The 23,332-nt window shown below is 39.0% G+C and overlaps 1 protein-coding gene across 1 annotated transcript; it reads left to right on the plus strand.

Moving 5' to 3' along the window:
* The first annotated feature begins 14,587 nt into the window (after positions 1-14,587).
* LOC105909405 (leucine-rich repeat-containing protein 74A) lies at positions 14,588-22,584 on the plus strand. Its single transcript, XM_012838034.2, has 13 exons — positions 14,588-14,720; positions 14,954-15,129; positions 15,371-15,478; positions 16,901-16,994; positions 17,084-17,133; positions 17,215-17,296; positions 17,409-17,494; positions 18,422-18,616; positions 19,222-19,317; positions 19,661-19,804; positions 19,975-20,079; positions 21,195-21,280; positions 21,999-22,584. Exons 1-13 carry the CDS (start codon positions 14,588-14,590, stop codon positions 22,582-22,584), a joined length of 1,941 nt encoding a protein of 646 aa, XP_012693488.1.
* The last annotated feature ends 748 nt before the right edge of the window (positions 22,585-23,332 follow it).

Below are 23,332 nucleotides of genomic sequence, written 5' to 3' on the forward strand. Positions count from 1 at the left end.
TATCTCCAATGCCAGGGTATTGCCATGTGACACGTATCACACTTTGCTGATGAAACTAAAGATTGTGTCTCAATAAAAGTGGGGTGGAATATGTTCAGGACACTCCAAACATTAAATAAAATGTGTGAAGTAGTTGAGATTTATGTCCCTGAAGGCTCCACAATACTTTAAACATAGGCCTACACACAGGCGAAAATATATTATCTTCAATGGCAGGGCCATGTGACATGTATCACTCTTTGCTGAAAAAACTAAAGATTGTGTCTCAATGAAAGGGGGGTGGAATATGTTCAGGACACACTCCAAACATTAAATAAAATGTGTGAAGTAGTTGAGATTTACGTCCCTGAATGCTCCACAATACTTTAAACATAGGTGATCAGACAGGCGAAAATGCATTATCTTCAATGGCAGGGCCATGTGACATGTATCGCTCTTTGCTGAAAAAACTAAAGATTGTGTCTCAATGAAAGGGGGGTGGAATATGTTCAGGACACTCCAAACATTAAATAAAATGTGTGAAGTAGTTGAGATTTACGTCCCTGAATGCTCCACAATACTTTAAACATAGGTGATCAGACAGGCGAAAATGGCATTGTCTTCAATGGTAGGGCCATGTGACATGTATCACTCTTTACTGAAAAAACTAAAGATTGTGTCTCAATGAGGGCCATGTGACACGTACGTTTAAAGTATTGTGGAGCACTCATGGAGACACAATCTTTAGTTTAATCAGCAAAGTGTCATACGTATCACATGGCCCTGCCATTGAAGTTAATGCATTTTCGCCTGTGTGTGGGCCTATGTTTAAAGTATTGTGAAGCATTCAGGGACGTAGATCTCAACTACTTCACACATTTTATTTAATGTTTGGAGTGTCCTGAACATATTCCACCCCCCTTTCATTGAGACACAATCTGTAGTTTCATCAGCATAGAGTGATACGTGTCACATGGCCCTGCCATTGAATAAATGCATTTTCGCCTGTGTGTAGGCCTATGTTTAAAGTATTGTGGAGCATTCAGGGACGTAATTCTCCACTACTTCACACATTTTATTTAATGTTTGGAATGTCCTGAACATATTCCACCCCCCTTTCATTGAGACACAATCTTTAGTTTAATCAGCAAAGTGTCATACGTATCACATGGCCCTGCCATTGAAGATAATGCATTTTCGCCTGTCTGATCACCTATGTTTAAAGTATTGTGGAGCCTTCAGGGACGCAAATCTGAACTACTTCACACATTTTATTTAATGTTTGGAGTGTCCTGAACATATTCCACCCCCCTTTCATTGAGACACAATCTTTAGTTTTTTCAGCAAAGAGCGATACATGTCACATGGCCCTGCCATTGAAAATAATGCATTTTCGCCTGTCTGATCACCTATGTTTAAAGTATTGTGGAGCATTCAGGGACGCAAATCTGAACTACTTCACACATTTTATTTAATGTTTGGAGTGTCCTGAACATATTCCACCCCCCTTTCATTGAGACACAATCTTTAGTTTTTCAGCAAAGAGTGATACGTGTCACATGGCAATACCCTGGCATTGGAGATAATCCCTTTTCACCTGTGTGATCTGTGTGTCAAGTGTTTTTTCACAGTGAATGACCAGAATAATGACTGCTAAACATATTTTACCCTTTCTTTACAGTTCTGAACAAGTTCAACCAACTTTAATGAAGGCATAATCCTTTTATCAGCATAATGGGGTGTGTTTTACTTTTTCTTAATACAATATTGTCTGTTTAGTCATTGTTCATTATATTAAAACAAGAAAACCATACTTTTGTAACATCAGTGAATCGTTTTTAACCCATTTTGATGTTACTATGAAATTAATATCTCTGATAGTTTAAGAAAACACGGGGCTAATAAGGGACTTTTATTTTGAAAAATCGTAACCGGAAGTCGCTCGAGCTCATTTGCAGTTCGGTTCTGCTAGCAACGATAACCCACAATAACCCCAGGAAGTAAAACGAAACGAGGAAGTAAAATGAGTTTGTTGTATCAAATTAAAGGTTTTTATAACAAACAACCCTGTTAATCGACTGGGTAATATAAAAACCTTTTATATGCAACGAGTTTTATTGTTCCATTTGTCCTAATGATCGGGAAAATAGTTAAAAGCGTGTTTGAAAGTTATAGTAGCCTATTTGTCATTATAAAGTCCTAATCTGTCTACTCGCTAGATCAGACTTTATAATGGTATTTTGTTAACTGTGCATTATATTAACTTGCTTTAAAACAAGGTAAGATATATTGAGTTAATTTTAAGGATACTTTGATAATGACTAAGATGTAGCTGAAAATTGACAATTAATATTACTTTCATAGTAACATCAAAATGGGTTAAAAACGATTCACTGATGTTACAAAAGTATGATTTTCTTGTTTAAATATAGGGAACACTGACTAAACAGGCATCATTGCAAATATTGTAGTAAGAAACGGTAAAACACACAACAATCTGCTGATAAAAGGATTATGTCTTCAATAAAGTTGGTTGAACATGTTCAGAACACTGTAAAGACAGGGTAAAAAATGTTTAGCAGTAATTAATCTGGCCATTCACTGTGAAAAAACACTTGACACACAGATCACACAGGTGAAAAGGGATTATCTCCAATGCCAGGGTATTGCCATGTGACACGTATCAAACTTTGCTGATGAAACTAAAGATTGTGTCTCAATGAAAGGGGGGTGGAATATGTTTAGGACATTCCAAACATTAAATAAAATGTGTGAAGTAGTTGAGATTTACGTCCCTGAATGCTCCACAATACTTTAAACATAGGTGATCAGACAGGCGAAAATGCATTATCTTCAATGGCAGGGCCATGTGACATGTATCACTCTTTGCTGAAAAAACTAAAGATTGTGTCTCAATGAAAGGGGGGTGGAATATGTTCAGGACACTCCAAACATTAAATAAAATGTAATAAATAAAATCCACAATACTTTAAACGTACGTGTCACATGGCCCTGCCATTGAACATAATGCATTTTCGCCTGTCTGATCACCTATGCTTAAAGTATTGTGGAGCATTCAGGGACGTAAATCTCAACTACTTCACACATTTTATCTAATGTTTGGAGTGTCCTGAACATATTCCACCCCCCTTTCATTGAGACACAATCTTTAGTTTAATCAGCAAAGTGTCATACGTATCACATGGCCCTGCCATTGAAGTTAATGCATTTTCGCCTGTGTGTAGGCCTATGTTTAAAGTATTGTGGAGCCTTCAGGACGTAAATCTCAACTACTTCACACATTTTATTTAATGTTTGGAGTGTCCTGAACATATTCCACCCCCCTTTCATTGAGACACAATCTTTAGTTTTTTCAGCAAAGAGTGATACATGTCACATGGCCCTGCCATTGAAGATAATGCATTTTCGCCTGTGTGTAGGCCTATGTTTAAAGTATTGTGGAGCATTCAGGGACGTAAATCTCAACTACTTCACACATTTTATTTAATGTTTGGAGTGTCCTGAACATATTCCACCCCCCTTTCATTGAGACACAATCTTTAGTTTTTTCAGCAAAGAGTGATACATGTCACATGGCCCTGCCATTGAAGTTAATGCATTTTCGCCTGTGTGTAGGCCTATGTTTAAAGTATTGTGGAGCCTTCAGGGACGTAAATCTCAACTACTTCACACATTTTATTTAATGTTTGGAGTGTCCTGAACATATTCCACCCCACTTTTATTGAGACACAATCTTTAGTTTCATCAGCAAAGTGTGATACGTGTCACATGGCAATACCCTGGCATTGGAGATAATCCCTTTTCACCTGTGTGATCTGTGTGTCAAGTGTTTTTTCACAGTGAATGACCAGAATAATGACTGCTAAACATATTTTACCCTTTCTTTACAGTTCTGAACAAGTTCAACCAACTTTAATGAAGGCATAATCCTTTTATCAGCATATTGGGGTGTGTTTTACTTTTTCTTAATACAATATTGTCTGTTTAGTCATTGTTCATTATATTAAAACAAGAAAACAATACTTTTGTAACATCAGTGAATCGTTTTTTAACCCATTTTGATGTTACTATGAAATTAATATCTCTGATAGTTTAAGAAAACACGGGGCTAATAAGGGACTTTTATTTTGAAAAATTGTAACCGGAAGTCGCTCGAGCTCATTTGCCTATAGTTGCTCACTGAACGCTGCTCTCATTTGCCTATAGTTGCTCACTGAACGCTGCTGCAAATGAGTTCGAGCGACTTCCGGTTACGAATTTTCAAAATAAAAGTCCCCTATTAGCCCCGTGTTTTCTTAAACTATCAGAGATATTAATTTCATAGTAACATCAAAATGGGTTAAACACGATTCACTGATGTTACAAAAGTATGGTTTTCTTGTTTTAATATAATGAACAATGACTAAACAGACAATATTGTATTAAGAAAAAGTAAAACACACCCCAATATGCTGATAAAAGGATTATGCCTTCATTAAAGTTGGTTGAACTTGTTCAGAACTGTAAAGAAAGGGTAAAATATGTTTAGCAGTCATTATTCTGGTCATTCACTGTGAAAAAACACTTGACACACAGATCACACAGGTGAAAAGGGATTATCTCCAATGCCAGGGTATTGCCATGTGACACGTATCACACTTTGCTGATGAAACTAAAGATTGTGTCTCAATAAAAGTGGGGTGGAATATGTTCAGGACACTCCAAACATTAAATAAAATGTGTGAAGTAGTTGAGATTTATGTCCCTGAAGGCTCCACAATACTTTAAACATAGGCCTACACACAGGCGAAAATATATTATCTTCAATGGCAGGGCCATGTGACATGTATCACTCTTTGCTGAAAAAACTAAAGATTGTGTCTCAATGAAAGGGGGGTGGAATATGTTCAGGACACACTCCAAACATTAAATAAAATGTGTGAAGTAGTTGAGATTTACGTCCCTGAATGCTCCACAATACTTTAAACATAGGTGATCAGACAGGCGAAAATGCATTATCTTCAATGGCAGGGCCATGTGACATGTATCGCTCTTTGCTGAAAAAACTAAAGATTGTGTCTCAATGAAAGGGGGGTGGAATATGTTCAGGACACTCCAAACATTAAATAAAATGTGTGAAGTAGTTGAGATTTACGTCCCTGAATGCTCCACAATACTTTAAACATAGGTGATCAGACAGGCGAAAATGCATTGTCTTCAATGGTAGGGCCATGTGACATGTATCACTCTTTACTGAAAAAACTAAAGATTGTGTCTCAATGAGGGCCATGTGACACGTACGTTTAAAGTATTGTGGAGCACTCATGGAGACACAATCTTTAGTTTAATCAGCAAAGTGTCATACGTATCACATGGCCCTGCCATTGAAGTTAATGCATTTTCGCCTGTGTGTAGGCCTATGTTTAAAGTATTGTGAAGCATTCAGGGACGTAGATCTCAACTACTTCACACATTTTATTTAATGTTTGGAGTGTCCTGAACATATTCCACCCCCCTTTCATTGAGACACAATCTGTAGTTTCATCAGCATAGAGTGATACGTGTCACATGGCCCTGCCATTGAATAAATGCATTTTCGCCTGTGTGTAGGCCTATGTTTAAAGTATTGTGGAGCATTCAGGGACGTAATTCTCCACTACTTCACACATTTTATTTAATGTTTGGAATGTCCTGAACATATTCCACCCCCCTTTCATTGAGACACAATCTTTAGTTTAATCAGCAAAGTGTCATACGTATCACATGGCCCTGCCATTGAAGTTAATGCATTTTCGCCTGTGTGTAGGCCTATGTTTAAAGTATTGTGGAGCCTTCAGGGACGTAAATCTCAACTACTTCACACATTTTATTTAATGTTTGGAGTGTCCTGAACATATTCCACCCCCCTTTCATTGAGACACAATATTAGGTTTTTTCAGCAAAGAGTGATACATGTCACATGGCCCTGCCATTGAAGATAATGCATTTTCGCCTGTGTGTAGGCCTATGTTTAAAGTATTGTGGAGCCTTCAGGGACGTAAATCTCAACTACTTCACACATTTTATTTAATGTTTGGAGTGTCCTGAACATATTCCACCCCCCTTTCATTGAGACACAATCTTTAGTTTCATCAGCAAACTGTCATAGGTATCACATGGCCCTGCCATTGAATAAATGCATTTTCGCCTGTCTGATCACCTATGTTTAAAGTATTGTGGAGCATTCAGGGACGTAATTCTCCACTACTTCACACATTTTATTTAATGTTTGGAGTGTCCTGAACATATTCCACCCCCCTTTCATTGAGACACAATCTTTAGTTTAATCAGCAAAGTGTCATACGTATCACATGGCCCTGCCATTGAAGTTAATGCATTTTCGCCTGTGTGTAGGCCTATGTTTAAAGTATTGTGGAGCCTTCAGGGACGTAAATCTCAACTACTTCACACATTTTATTTAATGTTTGGAGTGTCCTGAACATATTCCACCCCCCTTTCATTGAGACACAATCTTTAGTTTCATCAGCATAGAGTGATACGTGTCACATGGCCCTGCCATTGAATAAATGCATTTTCGCCTGTGTGTAGGCCTATGTTTAAAGTATTGTGGAGCATTCAGGGACGTAATTCTCCACTACTTCACACATTTTATTTAATGTTTGGAATGTCCTGAACATATTCCACCCCCCTTTCATTGAGACACAATCTTTAGTTTAATCAGCAAAGTGTCATACGTATCACATGGCCCTGCCATTGAAGTTAATGCATTTTCGCCTGTGTGTAGGCCTATGTTTAAAGTATTGTGGAGCCTTCAGGGACGTAAATCTCAACTACTTCACACATTTTATTTAATGTTTGGAGTGTCCTGAACATATTCCACCCCCCTTTCATTGAGACACAATCTTTAGTTTTTTCAGCAAAGAGTGATACATGTCACATGGCCCTGCCATTGAAGATAATGCATTTTCGCCTGTGTGTAGGCCTATGTTTAAAGTATTTTGGAGCCTTCAGGGACGTAAATCTCAACTACTTCACACATTTTATTTAATGTTTGGAGTGTCCTGAACATATTCCACCCCCCTTTCATTGAGACACAATCTTTAGTTTCATCAGCAAACTGTCATAGGTATCACATGGCCCTGCCATTGAATAAATGCATTTTCGCCTGTCTGATCACCTATGTTTAAAGTATTGTGGAGCATTCAGGGACGTAAATCTCAACTACTTCACACATTTTATTTAATGTTTGGAGTGTCCTGAACATATTCCACCCCCCTTTCATTGAGACACAATCGTTAGTTTCATCAGCATAGAGTGATACGTGTCACATGGCCCTGCTATTGAATAAATGCATTTTCGCCTGTGTGTAGGCCTATGTTTAAAGTATTGTGGAGCCTTCAGGGACGTAAATCTCAACTACTTCACACATTTTATTTAATGTTTGGAATGTCCTGAACATATTCCACCCCCCTTTCATTGAGACACAATCTTTAGTTTCATCAGCAAACTGTCATAGGTATCACATGGCCCTACCATTGAAGACAATGCATTTTCGCCTGTGTTTAGGCCTATGTTTAAAGTATTGTGGAGCATTCAGGGACGTAAATCTCAACTACTTCACACATTTTATTTAATGTTTGGAGTGTCCTGAACATATTCCACCCCCCTTTCATTGAGACACAATCTTTAGTTTTTTCAGCAAAGAGTGATACATGTCACATGGCCCTGCCATTGAAGATAATGCATTTTCGCCTGTGTGTAGGCCTATGTTTAAAGTATTGTGGAGCCTTCAGGGACGTAAATCTCAACTACTTCACACATTTTATTTAATGTTTGGAGTGTCCTGAACATATTCCACCCCCCTTTCATTGAGACACAATCTTTAGTTTCATCAGCAAAGAGTGATACATGTCACATGGCCCTACCATTGAAGACAATGCATTTTCGCCTGTCTGATCACCTATGTTTAAAGTATTGTGGAGCATTCAGGGACGTAAATCTCAACTACTTCACACATTTTATTTAATGTTTGGAATGTCCTAAACATATTCCACCCCACTTTTATTGAGACACAATCTTTAGTTTCATCAGCAAAGTTTGATACGTGTCACATGGCAATACCCTGGCATTGGAGATAATCCCTTTTCACCTGTGTGATCTGTGTGTCAAGTGTTTTTTCACAGTGAATGGCCAGATTAATTACTGCTAAACATTTTTTACCCTTTCTTTACAGTGTTCTGAACATGTTCAACCAACTTTAATGAAGACATAATCCTTTTATCAGCAGATTGTTGTGTGTTTTACCGTTTCTTACTACAATATTTGCAATGATGCCTGTTTAGTCAGTGTTCCCTATATTTAAACAAGAAAATCATACTTTTGTAACATCAGTGAATCGTTTTTAACCCATTTTGATGTTACTATGAAAGTAATATTAATTGTCAATTTTCAGCTACAGCTTAGTCATTATCAAAGTATCCTGTACGCTTAAAATTAACTCACTATATCTTACCTTGTTTTAAAGCAAGTAAATTTAATGCACAGTTAACAAAATACCATTATAAAGTCTGATCTAGCGAGTAGACAGATTAGGACTTTATAATGACAAATAGGCTACTATAACTTTCAAACACGCTTTTAACTATTTTCCCGATCATTAGGACAAATGGAACAATAAAACTCGTTGCATAAAAAAGGTTTTTATATTACCCAGTCGATTAACAGGGTTGTTTGTTGTAAAAACCTTTCATTTGATACAACAAACTCATTTTACTTCCTCGTTTCGTTTTACTTCCTGGGGTTATTGTGGGTTATCGTTGCTAGCAGAACGGAACTATTCAGTACAGAGTACAAACCGGATATAAAATGTTGTTAGCAAAAAAGATTTTTTTTTCAAGACATGATACAGTTATAATACTGCAAGTGTTATACACTTTGACACGTGTGTGTAACAATACATAAGCTCATACACTATACAAGGAAGGAATTATTGTTCCTCCTGTTTTGATTATACAAGAAGTTTATTATCTGTATTATATTTATTGGCATGATCAGAAAACATTGTGACAAGGACGTCGAGTGTGGGTCAGGAACATCAGCGCTGCCTGTCTATAAATAAAAGTCACCACAAACCACTGAATTTCAGACAGGCTAAGGAATTCACTTGGCTGGGGAAGTTCTGATCACTCAAACAACATTTTGGTGATGTTGACAAATATGACTAATAGCCTAGGATTTAAGTCATCTCGTAGTGCTATTGCTTTGAAAATATGTACTTGTAGGCTGAGTAAAGATGGGGTAGCCTTATGTAATTGGCAGGGGCGTCTCTACATTAGGGGCCGGTGGGGCCTGGCCCCACCATCAGATGTGTAGCGTTAGACATTTCTGCAGCAGTCTATCATTATAACAGTCACCAATGTGGTTAGCTAGTACCTACTAGTAGTTAGCATTCACGGGAGAAAAGAGTACAGACTACCATCTTCTCTTTGGTCTGGGAACTCACAACTGACCGTTTATTCAGCGCATGCTCACAATAGCATTTCAGTGCACGCAGGCACACATGTTCTAATGTGACGTCATTTGCATAGGCTATTTAACATGGCTTTGCTATATTATTAAATATGCTCAACAAGATGCCACTGTGGAGCAGTGCATGACATGATCAATAATACAATTTCCAGTGTTGTTCCCTATCACAATGGTGGCGCTGCCCGATACATTCCAAACATCTTCATGTACCTGAGAGTAAAGATCAGTACTTGACCTTGCAGTCTTCCTTTGCTGAACAGGTGGCTGGCCCCTCAGCGCTGGTTTAACCAAGTTAGCAGTTAAAAACACTGTTCAAAGCGCTTTAAATAATGAGCTGTGGGGCACGATGATGTTGGCCCCACAGCCAATAAAAAGTAACAGAATGACATATGTCAAGACGTTTAGTTAGTGTAATTTACAGTATCAGCCTTGCTGCAGCTAGCCATTGTTAGTTATCACAGTTATGCTAACACTACTACTAGCAAGGCAAAATAATGAATCAAGTTGACAATAAAAGTTAAATTAAGTACCTTACCATTAGAGATATAATTTAAAGGTTTGTGGTTTGGGACCACACCAGCCAGAGGATTTCAAAGTCTTTCAGTCTGGAAAGGACAAAAAAACACTCCTTCAACCTAGAGTAGTTCAAGAGAAAAAAAGGCACTGCATCACTGCCGAAAATTCTCTATGCCAATTAACACTGCTGAGTCGGAGAGAAACTTGTCAACCTTGAAAAGGATTAATTTACACTTTATACCATTGGGCAACAGAGGTAAAATGCACTAGCTGTGCTATTAATTGAAAATTAATTAATTCGTGGATTGGTGGACTTTGACAGAACAGTTATTGACAAGTCTTCCCAGATGAATGAATCTTTTCTTTTCGAGCAATTTAAGTCACTGGTGAGTTTATCGCATTATTACAAGGCGTGTTATTTTGGCTGTAGGTTGCTCTAAAATGTTGCTTTGGATGTGTTATTACAGTTGCAGTCCACAATGATTGGATACTGCTTGATGACCCCTGCGTTACTTTAATGTTTGTGATTTCATTGAAGAGGTGCATTTGTGTTTGGATTCATTGAGTGAGTAGTGAAGGGACCGGCATTTGAGATTTTATAGTTAATAACAATATGCCATAGTCAATAATTCAATGTTTCTTATACCTAGTTATACATGTTACTTTTATTTGGATTCAATATATAGTATAAAACTAATTACTATTAGTAGGTTTGTGTGTAGTTTCATTGATGAGTCGGATGCTGCCCTAATGGTGTTTATTGGGACCCACCAGGGTTAAGGGTACTAGGGTACTAGGGTACTTAAGGGTACTGCTCAATCTAGTGAACTCCCAGCCCCTCCCCACCCCCTCTCAGCCTTCTAAGCATCTTTCAAAATGATGCAGTGGGTGGAGTTAGGCTCAGCTGTCCATGCCAGAGACACCACTGGTGATTATGCCATAGGCAAGAGATATGGCTTCAAAACGACCTATGCTAGCAAGCAAACCATGCAGTTTGCAGTAAAAATGTGCACCCAAATTCTTTTTTCTTCCCACTTCTTCATCATTGAAGCCCCAACCATAAATCTCACAGTCCTCCACTGTATTCACAGTTGCCAGTTGACTACATTTTTTCCTGTGATATCAAGAAATTATGCATATTCAGGCACACCCCCAAAAATGTCTGCGCCCCTGAAAAGGCTCAGTGAATGGGCCCGTCACAACTCTGCTTTACTCAGATCGATGCATGTAGTTGCTCTCTGTCTCTCCTACATCAACACATACATGGAAACTAACAGAGTGAGAGTGATGGGGGCTACAAAGGCACGCACGCAGGTTTGCACACACATTTAGATTTTCATTGTACATCAGAGTCACTTTATTTCAGTACGTTTGATAACAAAATGGCTTTTTCATTCTGTCATGACACTGTTTCAAAATGATACCAATCCAAATTCCATTTATCTACAGGCTATATTTGACTAAAGCAACAATAAATACAATGTTTTTTTTAATAAGTAGTGGGGAGTATTTTGGTTTGCTGAGTATCATTGATTATATTGTATCGCTGGCCCCCATGAGCCATGAGCCCCAGAAAGCTTTCCCTCTTTTCCCCCTTGTGCCAATATGCCTGTACATATTGAAACGATTGAAGAAAGAGTCACATGTAGAATGATGGCAAGAGCACTGTGTGAAAGCCATGATGTCCGATTCAATCTAATGAAACACTCTTTACCCGATCTGCAACATCTTTTTAAAACTGGATCAGTAATATGCAGCAACCATCCTGTCTCTGGTGCCCCTCACATCACTGTGGCTGCCCGTGCCAGGATGGTTGTGGCACTCTTCCAGGACTGCCTTCTTTTGTTCATCAGACAGAACAACCAGCCTCATGTACTGCCTGCTGGGGCCAGTAGAGAAGAACTGATTGTCTGTTTCGAAAGAAAAAAAAAAGACATGTTTTACTGACTTGCTGTCACGCCAGCGCTGATCCACGCCCCCTCCTGATTCAACTCACCTGCCTCAGTCACCTTCCCAATCTCCTGATTGCCTGATTACCTGCACCTGTCACTCCCTCCACCACTTTATAAACTCCTCACGCCCTTCACTCCTTGGATTGGCCTTGTTGCAAAAGGACTAGTCTTAACGAAGAATCAAGTTCCTGACTACGTCTCCCGCAATCGTCCCTGCTCCGTTCCCGCTCCAGTCCCCAATTTCCAGGTCTATCGCCATCTCCTATTCTGTTCCGACCTCCTGTGCTACTATTCTTCAGTGTTTAGTTATCTCCCGTTTTTGAGTACCCCAGATCATCCCTAGTTTAATTTAGCGTAATCACGTTTTGCGTGGACTTTATAACTTCTGAGCGTTATCCCGTGTATTCCCCTGTTCCCCTTGTTACTGGTTGTGTCCGATAAACTGTCATATTCCACCTCTGAGTCCTGACGTCCGTGACACTTGCTTCCATGGCTTTACATTAACACTAGCCAACTAGAAAAAAGGGTGCATTTTGACAGTGGCAAGATTTACTGTGTAAAGTTAGTTTTGCTTTAGACATTAATTTGATAATTGCCAAGCTAATTGGTTTATTAAACAATGACCATTTTAATTAATGATTTCAAACATGTTATGAAAAACAGATCAAGGCTCCTCACCAAACCAATGCTGTTAAATCTGGTCTGTAAATCTCATGTAAATATAATTAGACTTTGGCTGGTACAAATACTAACTAGCAAATCACTTTTGATCTTCAACTATTGATACGCGTGGGTTAACTTCAAGCCCTGTTTTGACAAACATGTGAACTTTCTGTACGTTGTTATCAGCCACCCGGGTGACTTCCTTTCGCTCAAGCTTGTCCAATAGTGGTGTTATTTTCCAGCTCTTTAGAAATTGGCAGACTAGAACTCTGTATCAGACATAACTTAATCTTGCATCACTAACTGATTTGACCGCCAATGCCATCTGATACCAATTCCTGCTGTCGTGTCTCCAACTGGATTTCAAAATGCTCACGCAAGAATTAAAGCGACATGAAAAATACTGTGTAAAGGGATTGGTCAGTTTCATTAGAGATTACCATTATTTTGTGCATGTGCAGAATGGATCATGCAGCCAGCATAGATCGGGCACCGGCAGTCTGCAACCTCACCAGTAGGTGCCACTAAATACGACACACTGCACCTTTAAGGAAACGATCTGAAACAGGACATCCAAAAGCACACTCTCTTGGCAAGCATAACGTCGTTCATCTCTGTGTACAATTCAAATCACAGAGCACAGGTGTACAGATGAGATGAGAAGGGAGAAAACCCTCTTAACCAAGGTCCAAGTAATGAGCAATCAGCTTGTCTCCGCCCTAATGAGGGTTGCCAAGCGAGAACTACCCCATAGCCATATTGATCCTGCCATCTTGGTGTTTGCTAGGTTTTTTCATGACTGGTAGATAGTAGTTATCTAGTTTTAGAGGTTCAAGTTCATTCTTTTTAACTGTTCACTAAACATCACCCTAACGAAACCCAACCCCTAACCATACGTTGAAGTTGACAGAATTTCAACAGATAGTTTGTTTATAATCTGAGCATCTGTAGATAGTCTATAGGGGACCATCCAAATAAAGTGTGTTTATAATCTGAGCATCTGTAGATAGTCTATAGGGGACCATCCAAATAAAGTGTGTTTATAATCTGAGCATCTGTAGATAGTCTATAGGGGACCATCCAAATAAAGTGTGTTTATAATCTGAGTATCTGTAGATAGTCTATAGGGGACCATCCAAATAAAGTGTGTTTATAATCTGAGCATCTGTAGATAGTCTATAGGGGACCATCCAAATAAAGTGTGTTTATAATCTGAGCATCTGTAGATAGTCTATAGGGGACCATCCAAATAAAGTGTGTTTATAATCTGAGCATCTGTAGATAGTCTATAGGGGACCATCCAAATAAAGTGTGACTGTTTTAGACCATAACAACTTACTGCTGCTCTAAATATTATGCCTTATCTTTGCTATTGGTAATCAGACAATGGTAAAAATACCATTACTATCTATTCTGCTGTAAATAGTATGCCTTCTCTGTGCTATTGGTAATCAGACAATGGTAATAGTACCATTACTATCTATTCTGCTGGACGTAATCTTCTTTGTTAACCTACAAGCTTCTTTTTTTTTTTGTGCCTTTTCTTGAAAACTGTCTTGTTTGACCTCTGGTAGTAGCTGTAGGCCTACTAGTACTAGATAGTATTGCTGTTGTTTATGTTCTATTAACCACCCACATTAGTAGCAGAAATGGTTTGCTTGTCTGTTGTTTTTATACACACAGTCCAGCCAGACTTTAACTGAATGTGAGGAATTCCTCATTTCTGAATTAGTATGAAGGCTGAACCTGTTCAAGAACCCAGTGGCTTAACCCAACACCTCTGGTAAATATTTTATGATGCTCTTTCCATTGGTTAGTACAAGTTGTGACAACAAGGGAAGCTTAGGTTTCACAAAAGGTACGGTTGCTAAGAATATATTCCATTCATTTTGATGCAAGACATTGAAGAGACAGTAATACTGCAGTTAAAAAAATGATTACTTCACATGATGGAAAAGCAGAAAGAGGAGATTAACCAGGCATGCTTGTCAGTGGACTCCCTTAGCCTCACAGATTGGGACATCTCCCCCCCAGTCACCCAACTGGACGATGATGAGTGGGACACAGATCTGGAGCCTGAGGGTAAGACAATAAAACACAATCTTTCTATGATTTGCATTCAGTTTGTGAAATGGTATAGAACACTTTACAGATATCATTTTGAATGATCAAAACATTACATCCGTATATTCATACACATGAATTTAACAAAACAGACATGGCTGTATCTGATACAGAGCAGGTTATCACACCTTATGAATGCAAACTACCCACCAGTTCATCATTTCATGTTACTGATTATCTTCCCCCACCAGAGGTCAGGAGAAGCAGAGACGACATGTCAGTCAGAGAACTATACTTGGAAGCCTGTAAACTGGTTGATGTGGTTCCTGTCTCCTATTTCCTGCGTCACCTGGGTTCGGATAGGCTGAACCTCACACACCATGGCCTGGGGCCCCTGGGGGCCAAGTCACTGGCCATTGCCCTTGTGGTGAATTTACAATCTTTCAATATACTTTGTCACTCCGATGTTTTCATGGTTTCCTGTCGATATAAAAGAATCCCAGTTTAAAACCACCAGTCCAACGATAAACTTTGACAATGAAATAGGCTACGAAGCATCAAATCTGTTCAAACAGATCACTGCAATACATTTGTCATCCTCTAAATTAAATGTTGTGAAGCACAAAGTCTTCATTGATGTAAGATTTATGTTTTCTGGTTACGTGCAGACTGATATGCACATCACCACTCTGGAGCTTGCAGACAATTATCTCCTAGCTGAAGGGGCTAAGTATCTTGTGGAAATGCTTAGAGCAAATTTTACCATCCAGAATCTGGTGAGTTTGTGAAAGCTACAAAGAAGTTTTCATCATAAGTTAATAATGTCTATGTTGTATCTTATATTTACAGTTTGGTGTCTTTTTTTAATCTCTGTATTGAAGGAAAACTCAGACAATAGTTTCAATATGTTTAAGTATAGGCTATGTTTAATGTTTGTGCTTACATTTAGAATAAACAGTGCCTCAGGGGAGCTTTGTAATTTCATCCAAGAAAGGAAATGACACTTCATTCTGTTGACAGTAATATCGTGATACCCCTATAATATTCATTTTTGTAATAGCATTCTTGTTTCAGTCAGTTGTGTACATATGGAATTGAACTATGCAGATATTGTTGCACAGATAGTTCAGTTCTATTAAGCTCCAATGTCATTTTTATTCATGTAAAATAGAGTTTGAAAGGATCTCAAGGTTGTGAAAACTGAAAAATGTCACATGGGTAGTTTGAGGAAGTGAGGTGATTTGATGGCAAATGGAGCCCTTTGGACTTCGGACGGTCAACCCTCACAGCGTATGGCCTTATACGTCCAGTGATGTTGACAGAGATGCTCAGTTTGATTATTGAGATCCACAATAGAGATTTGAGTATTCTCAATGCCAAGCTCCAAATTTCAGTCATTGCCACTTATAATGACTGGCAATATGTTCAGCTTTCAAACCTCAAAATATGTGCACTTTGGCTGAAGGTTTAGCATTTACGTTTCATAATAGGCATTTCATAAGAGACCAACCCCCAATCCTGTTCCCATCGTTTGCCTTTGAGGATATGGCTTACTGTAATTTCACTTGAGCCATTTGCAATTAGACCTGTGTTTGTGTTGGTTGTTCATGTTGATATTTTAAAAAGAGAGAAAGAAAATGTTGATGGGTTACTCAGAGTGTTGCCAAACAGCATATAGAGCAGAAAGAAAGAACTGCATTAACAACAGCTATGGATTATGGGTAATTGCACCATTGAATGAAATTCTTGGGCCCTTGGGGACTTAACTTGCACGTTGTTCACTGAAAAGTCTGCCAATCGTTTAATGTCCAGTAAACAAGAAGAAAGATGAGCCTAAACATAAGGAGAAACAGTCAAGGCCCTAAATCTTTTATCCCTTAAGTTCCGTAGTGTCACACCCCCCCCCACACACAATTGATAAAGGTTCAAACTGAACCTCCATCCAAGACCCATATTTACCCATGCTCTCCTTTTCCTCCTCTATGTGAATGCATACGTTGGTACATTAATTATATATATACAGTATATATATATATGTGATAAGCCTCTTGACGAACTGATGCTCTTTTAACCATTCTTTTTCATCCTACCGCCTGTGTGACCATTGAGGCCAGTACTGGTTGTGTGTGACACTACATTTATATGATGTGCCATTCTCTCTGTCTGCTTGTGTGTCTGTGTGTTTCTGCATCACTCAGGACCTCTCTAATAATCACCTTCAATCTGCCGGAGCTGAGGCCATGGCAAAGATTTTACTGGAAAACATTTCTATCAGATCTTTAAAACTGTCAGGTAATGATGCATGCTGACAAATGCCAAAGAGAATAAGTCAAAGTCAGAAATAAGATGTAAGATATGGGTTTTTCTTAATGTCCAACTAGGGAATGGATTCGTTGAGGATGATGCCAAGTTTTTTGCTGATTCCTTGGCGGTAAGTTGGTGAGCATGCCAAGGCCAATGTTATTTTAGTCAACCGCAACTTGTTTTGGTGATGGCTTGTTCTTTTCAGCAGAATAACTACAGAGTGAAAGAACTGGATTTAAGTCACAATCAGTTTGGTGGGCGTGGGGGAGATCATCTGGGCCAAATGTTAGGTAAAGTAAATACATTTTGGTGAAACAACAAACCTGCTTAATTTGAAAAATAAACCAGTAGGTCTACATAAAACATTGTCAACTTTTGTGATATCTGATTTTAAATCTACAGCCAACAATGAAGGTTTAGAGACACTAGACCTCAGCTGGAATCATCTGCGAATGAAAGGTGCAGTGGCTTTCTGTGCAGGGCTCAAGGTGTGTAATGGTTATTTTATTTGTTAGATGCAGGCGTTTTTTCCATTTAATATTTGTATCTCATGTTAAGATCTTTATCCAAGTTATCGTATATTTTTTGCAAAGAGTAATTATCTACTTATGCTCTATAACAACCTAATAGATGCTGGTTGCACGTCATAGTTTAACACAAAATTCTGCAAATGAACCAGCTTTTCAGTTCATCTCTTTAGGTTAAATGTGTTTTTAAGATGTACACATGGCAAAACCTTATTATGGGATACAATATCCGTTACTAATTCCACTATTGATTCCAGTTTAGTTTTGAGTTTTGCATGGGAGTGGATGGATGTTGCAAAGATAGGTATTCTTGAGCACACTAATGTAAACCCCTGAAATATTTTCATGCTTCTAAAGTACTATTTATGACTAAACTAGAGGTTCTGATCTTATGTTTTCTAAAAATAGATCTAAACAAGTTGTCTGGCCTAAGCTGGTAGTCTTCTATATTTCTCCATGGTTCCTCATCTGATCTATTAATGATAAGGTTGATATAGAAGGCTTGTGAGAAATAATAGTACAGATCCACATTTGGTAAATTTGGAAAATGAAGACCACCTTCTCTTCTGTGTTCTGAAGAAGTTTTCTACTAAGTCCGTGATACTTATTAGACCAAATAAACAAAGTAAATATCCTATAACATTCTTAAAGAAAAAGCTTTTAGGCCATCAACGATATCATCTGAAAGCTAAACAGAAATGTAGGCAACCATGTCATTTTGATCAGATTTATCCTACCAATTAGATTGATCTTTTGTGAATGTAGGTGTACTAGGTCTACATTATAGTTATTGTTATTGATGCGCCGGTGAGTGACATTAATTGGCATACAGCAGGAGAAAATGATGGATGAATCTTTTTTTTTTTTTTTAAATCATGACCTGCTTAGGTGAATATGACCTTGAAGTACTTGGACCTGTCATGGAATGGCTTTGGTAATGAAGGGGCTCTAGCTCTTGGGGAAGCCCTAAAGTTCAATAACACCCTTCTGCATCTGGATCTTAACAACAACCGGATCACTAATGAAGGAGTTAGCATGTTCTGCAAGGGCCTTGAAGCTAACGAGACCCTTAGGGGGCTACAGGTGAGTGTGAGTTTGAGTGGGGGGAGTGCTGCTATATGGAGATGATGGCCAACAGACAAATAGGATGCAGGACTGAGCTAAGTGAATTCATGGGATAGGATGAGGATAGTATGGCCTTAAACCTGTGTAGGGGCTAGAAACCCACCATTGTTAGAGAAGGAGTTAGTAGCTCCATATGTATTGAAGACATACAGTATGTGTCATTCCTCAACTCAACCAACAGGAGTCATAAAGGTGTGTGTGTGTGTGTGTGTGTGTGTGTGTGTGTGTGTGTGTGTGTGTGTGTGTGTGTGTGTGTGTGTGTGTGTGTGTGTGTGTGTGTGTGTGTGTGTGTGTGCGTGTGTGTGTGCGTGTGTGCGTGTGTGCGTGTGTGTGCGCGTGTGCGTGTGTGTCCAAATAAGGAAATCATCATATGTGTTTATTATGTCCTTTGCCAAATATTAGGACAATGTGCCGAAGTATAAAGGTTACGTAAGTTACAGAAAGGCCTGGAATCACTACACATTTTGACACAACATTGTGCCATAGCAGATCATATTGTACTCACTTCCTTAAAAATGCACTTCTGATGAGAGCTCTCATGTACATGCACATTCTGTCCACAGTTGGCATATAATTCCCTGACAGTGGAGGGTGCACTGGCTTTGATCCATGTTGTCAAGAACACCCCCAAAACTGGTTTAGAAGAGATCAATATTTGTGTGAGTCTCCTATCATCATTTCTGTATCATCACCATAACCTTCCAAATCCTTGAGGGGGTAGAAAGGTCTCCACTTGTAATGGTCCAATCCACACAACTAAGGCACATACAAATGTAGTAACAACATAGCCACTGAATTTAACAACAAAAAAATACTGTTCATTTGAAGTTAATGTTTAGCTCTTGATGTGTCCATGAACCCAAAGTTTCATAATGGAAAACCTACACAGAACTAGCAGCCCAAGCGTAATGAAAATATAAGTTTAATATTTCCACACAATGTACATACAGAGTCACTTGTGTAGTTTTGTTTTCATTTGACACTCTCTTTGCTCTCATGTAGAATGTGCTGGTGAATGAAAACTTTGTGCAGCTGCTGGAACTAACTTGTCAAGAGCACCCCAACCTTCAAGTTCAATATGGGGGTGTGGGTGGTTTTATAGCCAAGAAACCCCCAAAACGTCTTGATCCAATGAAAGTCATCCAGGTATGTTTTGTGAAATATTAATAAGCACAATATATATACAACAATGTGGTTCATCTCCAGATGTCTCCACACATGATCATTAAGTTGGAATGTATATGAGGGAAAATAAATCCCTGTTTGGGAGTTTCTCAGTAGATGGCTGAGCATTATATTTTATTTTTTTATCTGAGGATTACCTTGACCACCGTAAACTGCGCTTGTGGGACTTCTTCCGAAACATTGACAAGGATGGAACAATGCGTGTTCCGGTGTCAGACTTCAGAAAGGCTGTTCAGGTATGTGCCCAATAATCTTCTGCCCGTTAAGGAGAAATTGAAAAGACTCCTGGCTGGTTCAAACTCACTGGTAGTTCAGAGCAGAGATGGAGAGCTGGAGAGTTGGAGAGAACTGTGGGCTTTGGACTAACCGCATTCAATTCATTGTTAGAGCCACTTATGATGGCCTCCCAACCTCCACAGAACCTCAGTCATTGGGTGTGTGGCGGAAGCTGTAAGTTGTGTATCAGTGTTGGCTCATTAAAATATATTCTGTCTGGTTGTAAAACTAGCTTGACCTAGGGTCAAACACGCTAAAAACATGATAATTAACCTTTGCAGTTAACACCTTATGTTGATGGAGACTTTAAATTCTAAAGTAGTGACATTCCTAGGCATGATAAGCCAAATAATAGTGTTGATATCACAATACTATAGCCTCTCATTTGGCAGTGAAAATAGCACAACATCGAGGTGGATTTGATTTGACACTACCTTGAGGGTTCAGTAATATTCCACCTAAGGTTAAAAGTATGAATAAAACCAATCACAGTGCATCATCTGCCATTTAAACTTTATGTATCAGGCACACACACATCAAAATGGCACAGATTATAACATATCTATCATCAGCAGCTCCATAGTGGTTAGTAGCAAGTGTTGGAGACATTTTGTGTTGCTCAGTTTTGATTTCGGGTTCCTCTTTACTGTATTTGAGCTTACATTTGACCATCTTTTCAAGATAGCAGAAGTCAAAGAAGCAGGTGGCCAGCCATTGCGTTAGCAAAGCATTACTCTTCCAGCTAGTCTGGTGGACAAAAGGGAAACAATACTATTTCGACTGGAACAGCTAGTGCACACTCTCTGCAATAAGACTCCCTGTAGCCATCCGCAGTAGATGTTTGAGATCAAGTATTCTAGGTGCCGTGACTACAGAATACTTTTTGTAGGTTAATATCTGTTTTTTTGATAGGTGAACATGTTCCAGAATCATCTATACCTATAACATGTAGAAGACACACTGTATTTTAATAAAATATTATCATCCATTTTAAAACATCTAATAACCATACATTACTAATAGTATCACATATGATATTAGTGTGTAAACTGTGCCACCTATCAATCTTGTACAGCAATCCAGCATTCCCTTGGACCGCTTTCAGATTGAGGAATTAATCCAGAGGCTGGACAGAGAGAGAACAGGCATGGTGGACTACAGGTGGGCATACTTCACATGGATTGAGTGTTCAGCAGTCATCTGACAGCAGTCATCATCTCTGTCAACATCATTATAGAGTCTTTAAAGAAGTTAGACGGTGTAACAATTTGCCACTTTTTGAGGTACTTTTAGTATCATCTGCTATTAACTTTGGATGGAATAAGGTCACGTGAAGGACAGACAAACACACATGTCATTCCTACTAGTTGTCCAGACAAACACACATGTCATTCCTACTAGTTGTCCAGGCTATGCACTATGGTCACGTGAAGGACAGACAAACACACATGTCATTCCTACTAGATGTCCAGGCTATGCACTATGGTCACGTGAAGGACAGACAAACACACATGTCATTCCTACTAGTTGTCCAGGCTATGCACTATATAGTCTTGTGGTTCAGGTTGGAAATACCCTGCGGAAAAGTAAGAAAAGTCTTCACAGCACGTCATCGCCAGCAATATTGCCAAAAGACACAAGTTAGTGGTCATTTGGCTGTTTGCAAGGTTTTTGCATGGGTCTCTAGCTTTAGTCCAAAACTCCATCATGCTGCTTTATTGAAATGCAGTGAATGACAAATTAAAACTTCAAAAATGTCATTACATTTTTTGTTTTAAACTTAAAAAGAATTCTTTCAGAAGATATCCCCACAATATATATTCTCTCTTCCTTGACTCTGATAAGTAAAGTTTAGCCTTCATCTTCTTTCGATCTTTAGGGGCTTGGCTGACACCAGGAAGCAAATGATGAGAGACCACCGGCGCCAGCTTCGCAAGGTGGAGTCAAGGCAGAAGAAAGAGAAGCAGAAGAGTGAGCGCATCCTCAAGACCTTTCAGAGCGCTGTGGAAGCTGTCACCCCCCACGGCTCCCTGGTCATGTCCCCAGGGGGCGCCAAAGATGACTCCAATGGGCCTCAGCATTTCTCAGCCACCCCACTCAGCTCCTGGCACCACATCATCATGTCCAACAGTAGCCGCTATTCTGTCACTAACCTGAGTAGTGAGCATGTTCACCTGCCCATGATAGGCGGCACCGCCTCTCAGTGTTCACCATCTACCCTCGCTATGCGCTCCTTTTCCCAGCCAAATCTCTATGCTGATCTCCCTCACTACACTCATGTCAAACCCACTTCTGCTCAAGGCTTGCTCTCCATCTCCAATGTGGGCAAGGACAGTTACAAACTCAGCCCAACTGCCAACCACCTAACAAGGTCTAGGCCCGCCCTGAATAAGGCTAAGGGCACAAAGGTGAAGAAGAAGAAAGCCAAAAAGCATGTGGAGAAGAAAGCTCAGACTTTCCCCTGAAAAATGAAATTGGCACACAGAAAATGTTTATACAAAATCTTCCAAAATCCTTTGAAGTCATATTTGAAGTAATTATAATCATATACAGCGGGTAAAATAAGTATTGAACACGTCACCATTTTTCTCAGTAAATATATTTCCAAAGGTGCTATTGACATGACATTTTCACCAGATGTTGGTAACAACCCAACCATGACCATGATCCCGAACACACAGCCAAGGAAACTCAACTGGTTTCAGAGAAAGAAAATAAAGCTGCCAGAAATGAATCCAATTGAAAATCTTTGGGAAGAACTGAAGATCAGTGTTCATAGAAGAGGCCCACGGAACCTTCCAGATTTGAAGAAGAAGAATGGGCCAAAGCCGCACCTGAGCAATGCTTACGACTAGTTTTTCCATACAGGAGGCGTCTTGAAGCTGTCATTACCAACAAAGGCTTTTGTAAAAAGTATTAAATAAATATGAAGCGTGTTCAATACTTTTTCCCTGTGTCATTTCACATTATTACACAAAACGTAATTTCTGAACGTATTTGTTTTGGTTTATTTGTATGTATGGATTACTTGGGTTGTTACCAACATCTGAAAATTTGAAAATGTCATGTCAATAGCACCTTTGGAAATATATTTACTGAGAAAAATGGTGACGTGTTCAATACTTATTTGACCCGCTGTAGGTCCTGTAATGTAGCTACAGAATAAACACAAACACTACTGAGGGATCCATCAGAGTATGGCCTGGAAGAAGG

The sequence above is a fragment of the Clupea harengus genome, chromosome 14, assembly GCF_900700415.2.
Source record: "Clupea harengus chromosome 14, Ch_v2.0.2, whole genome shotgun sequence".
NCBI classification, from domain to species: domain Eukaryota; kingdom Metazoa; phylum Chordata; class Actinopteri; order Clupeiformes; family Clupeidae; genus Clupea; species Clupea harengus.

Excerpts from the sequence above, each read along its gene's own strand:
- LOC105909405 (XM_012838034.2), top strand. The coding sequence starts at position 14,588 with ATGGAAAAGCAGAAAGAGGAGATTAACCAGGCATGCTTGTCAGTGGAC. Across the intron at positions 15,479-16,900 it reads ATTTTACCATCCAGAATCTG|GACCTCTCTAATAATCACCT; the intron begins GTGAGTTTGTGA and ends TGCATCACTCAG. Across the intron at positions 19,318-19,660 it reads TAGAAGAGATCAATATTTGT|AATGTGCTGGTGAATGAAAA; the intron begins GTGAGTCTCCTA and ends GCTCTCATGTAG.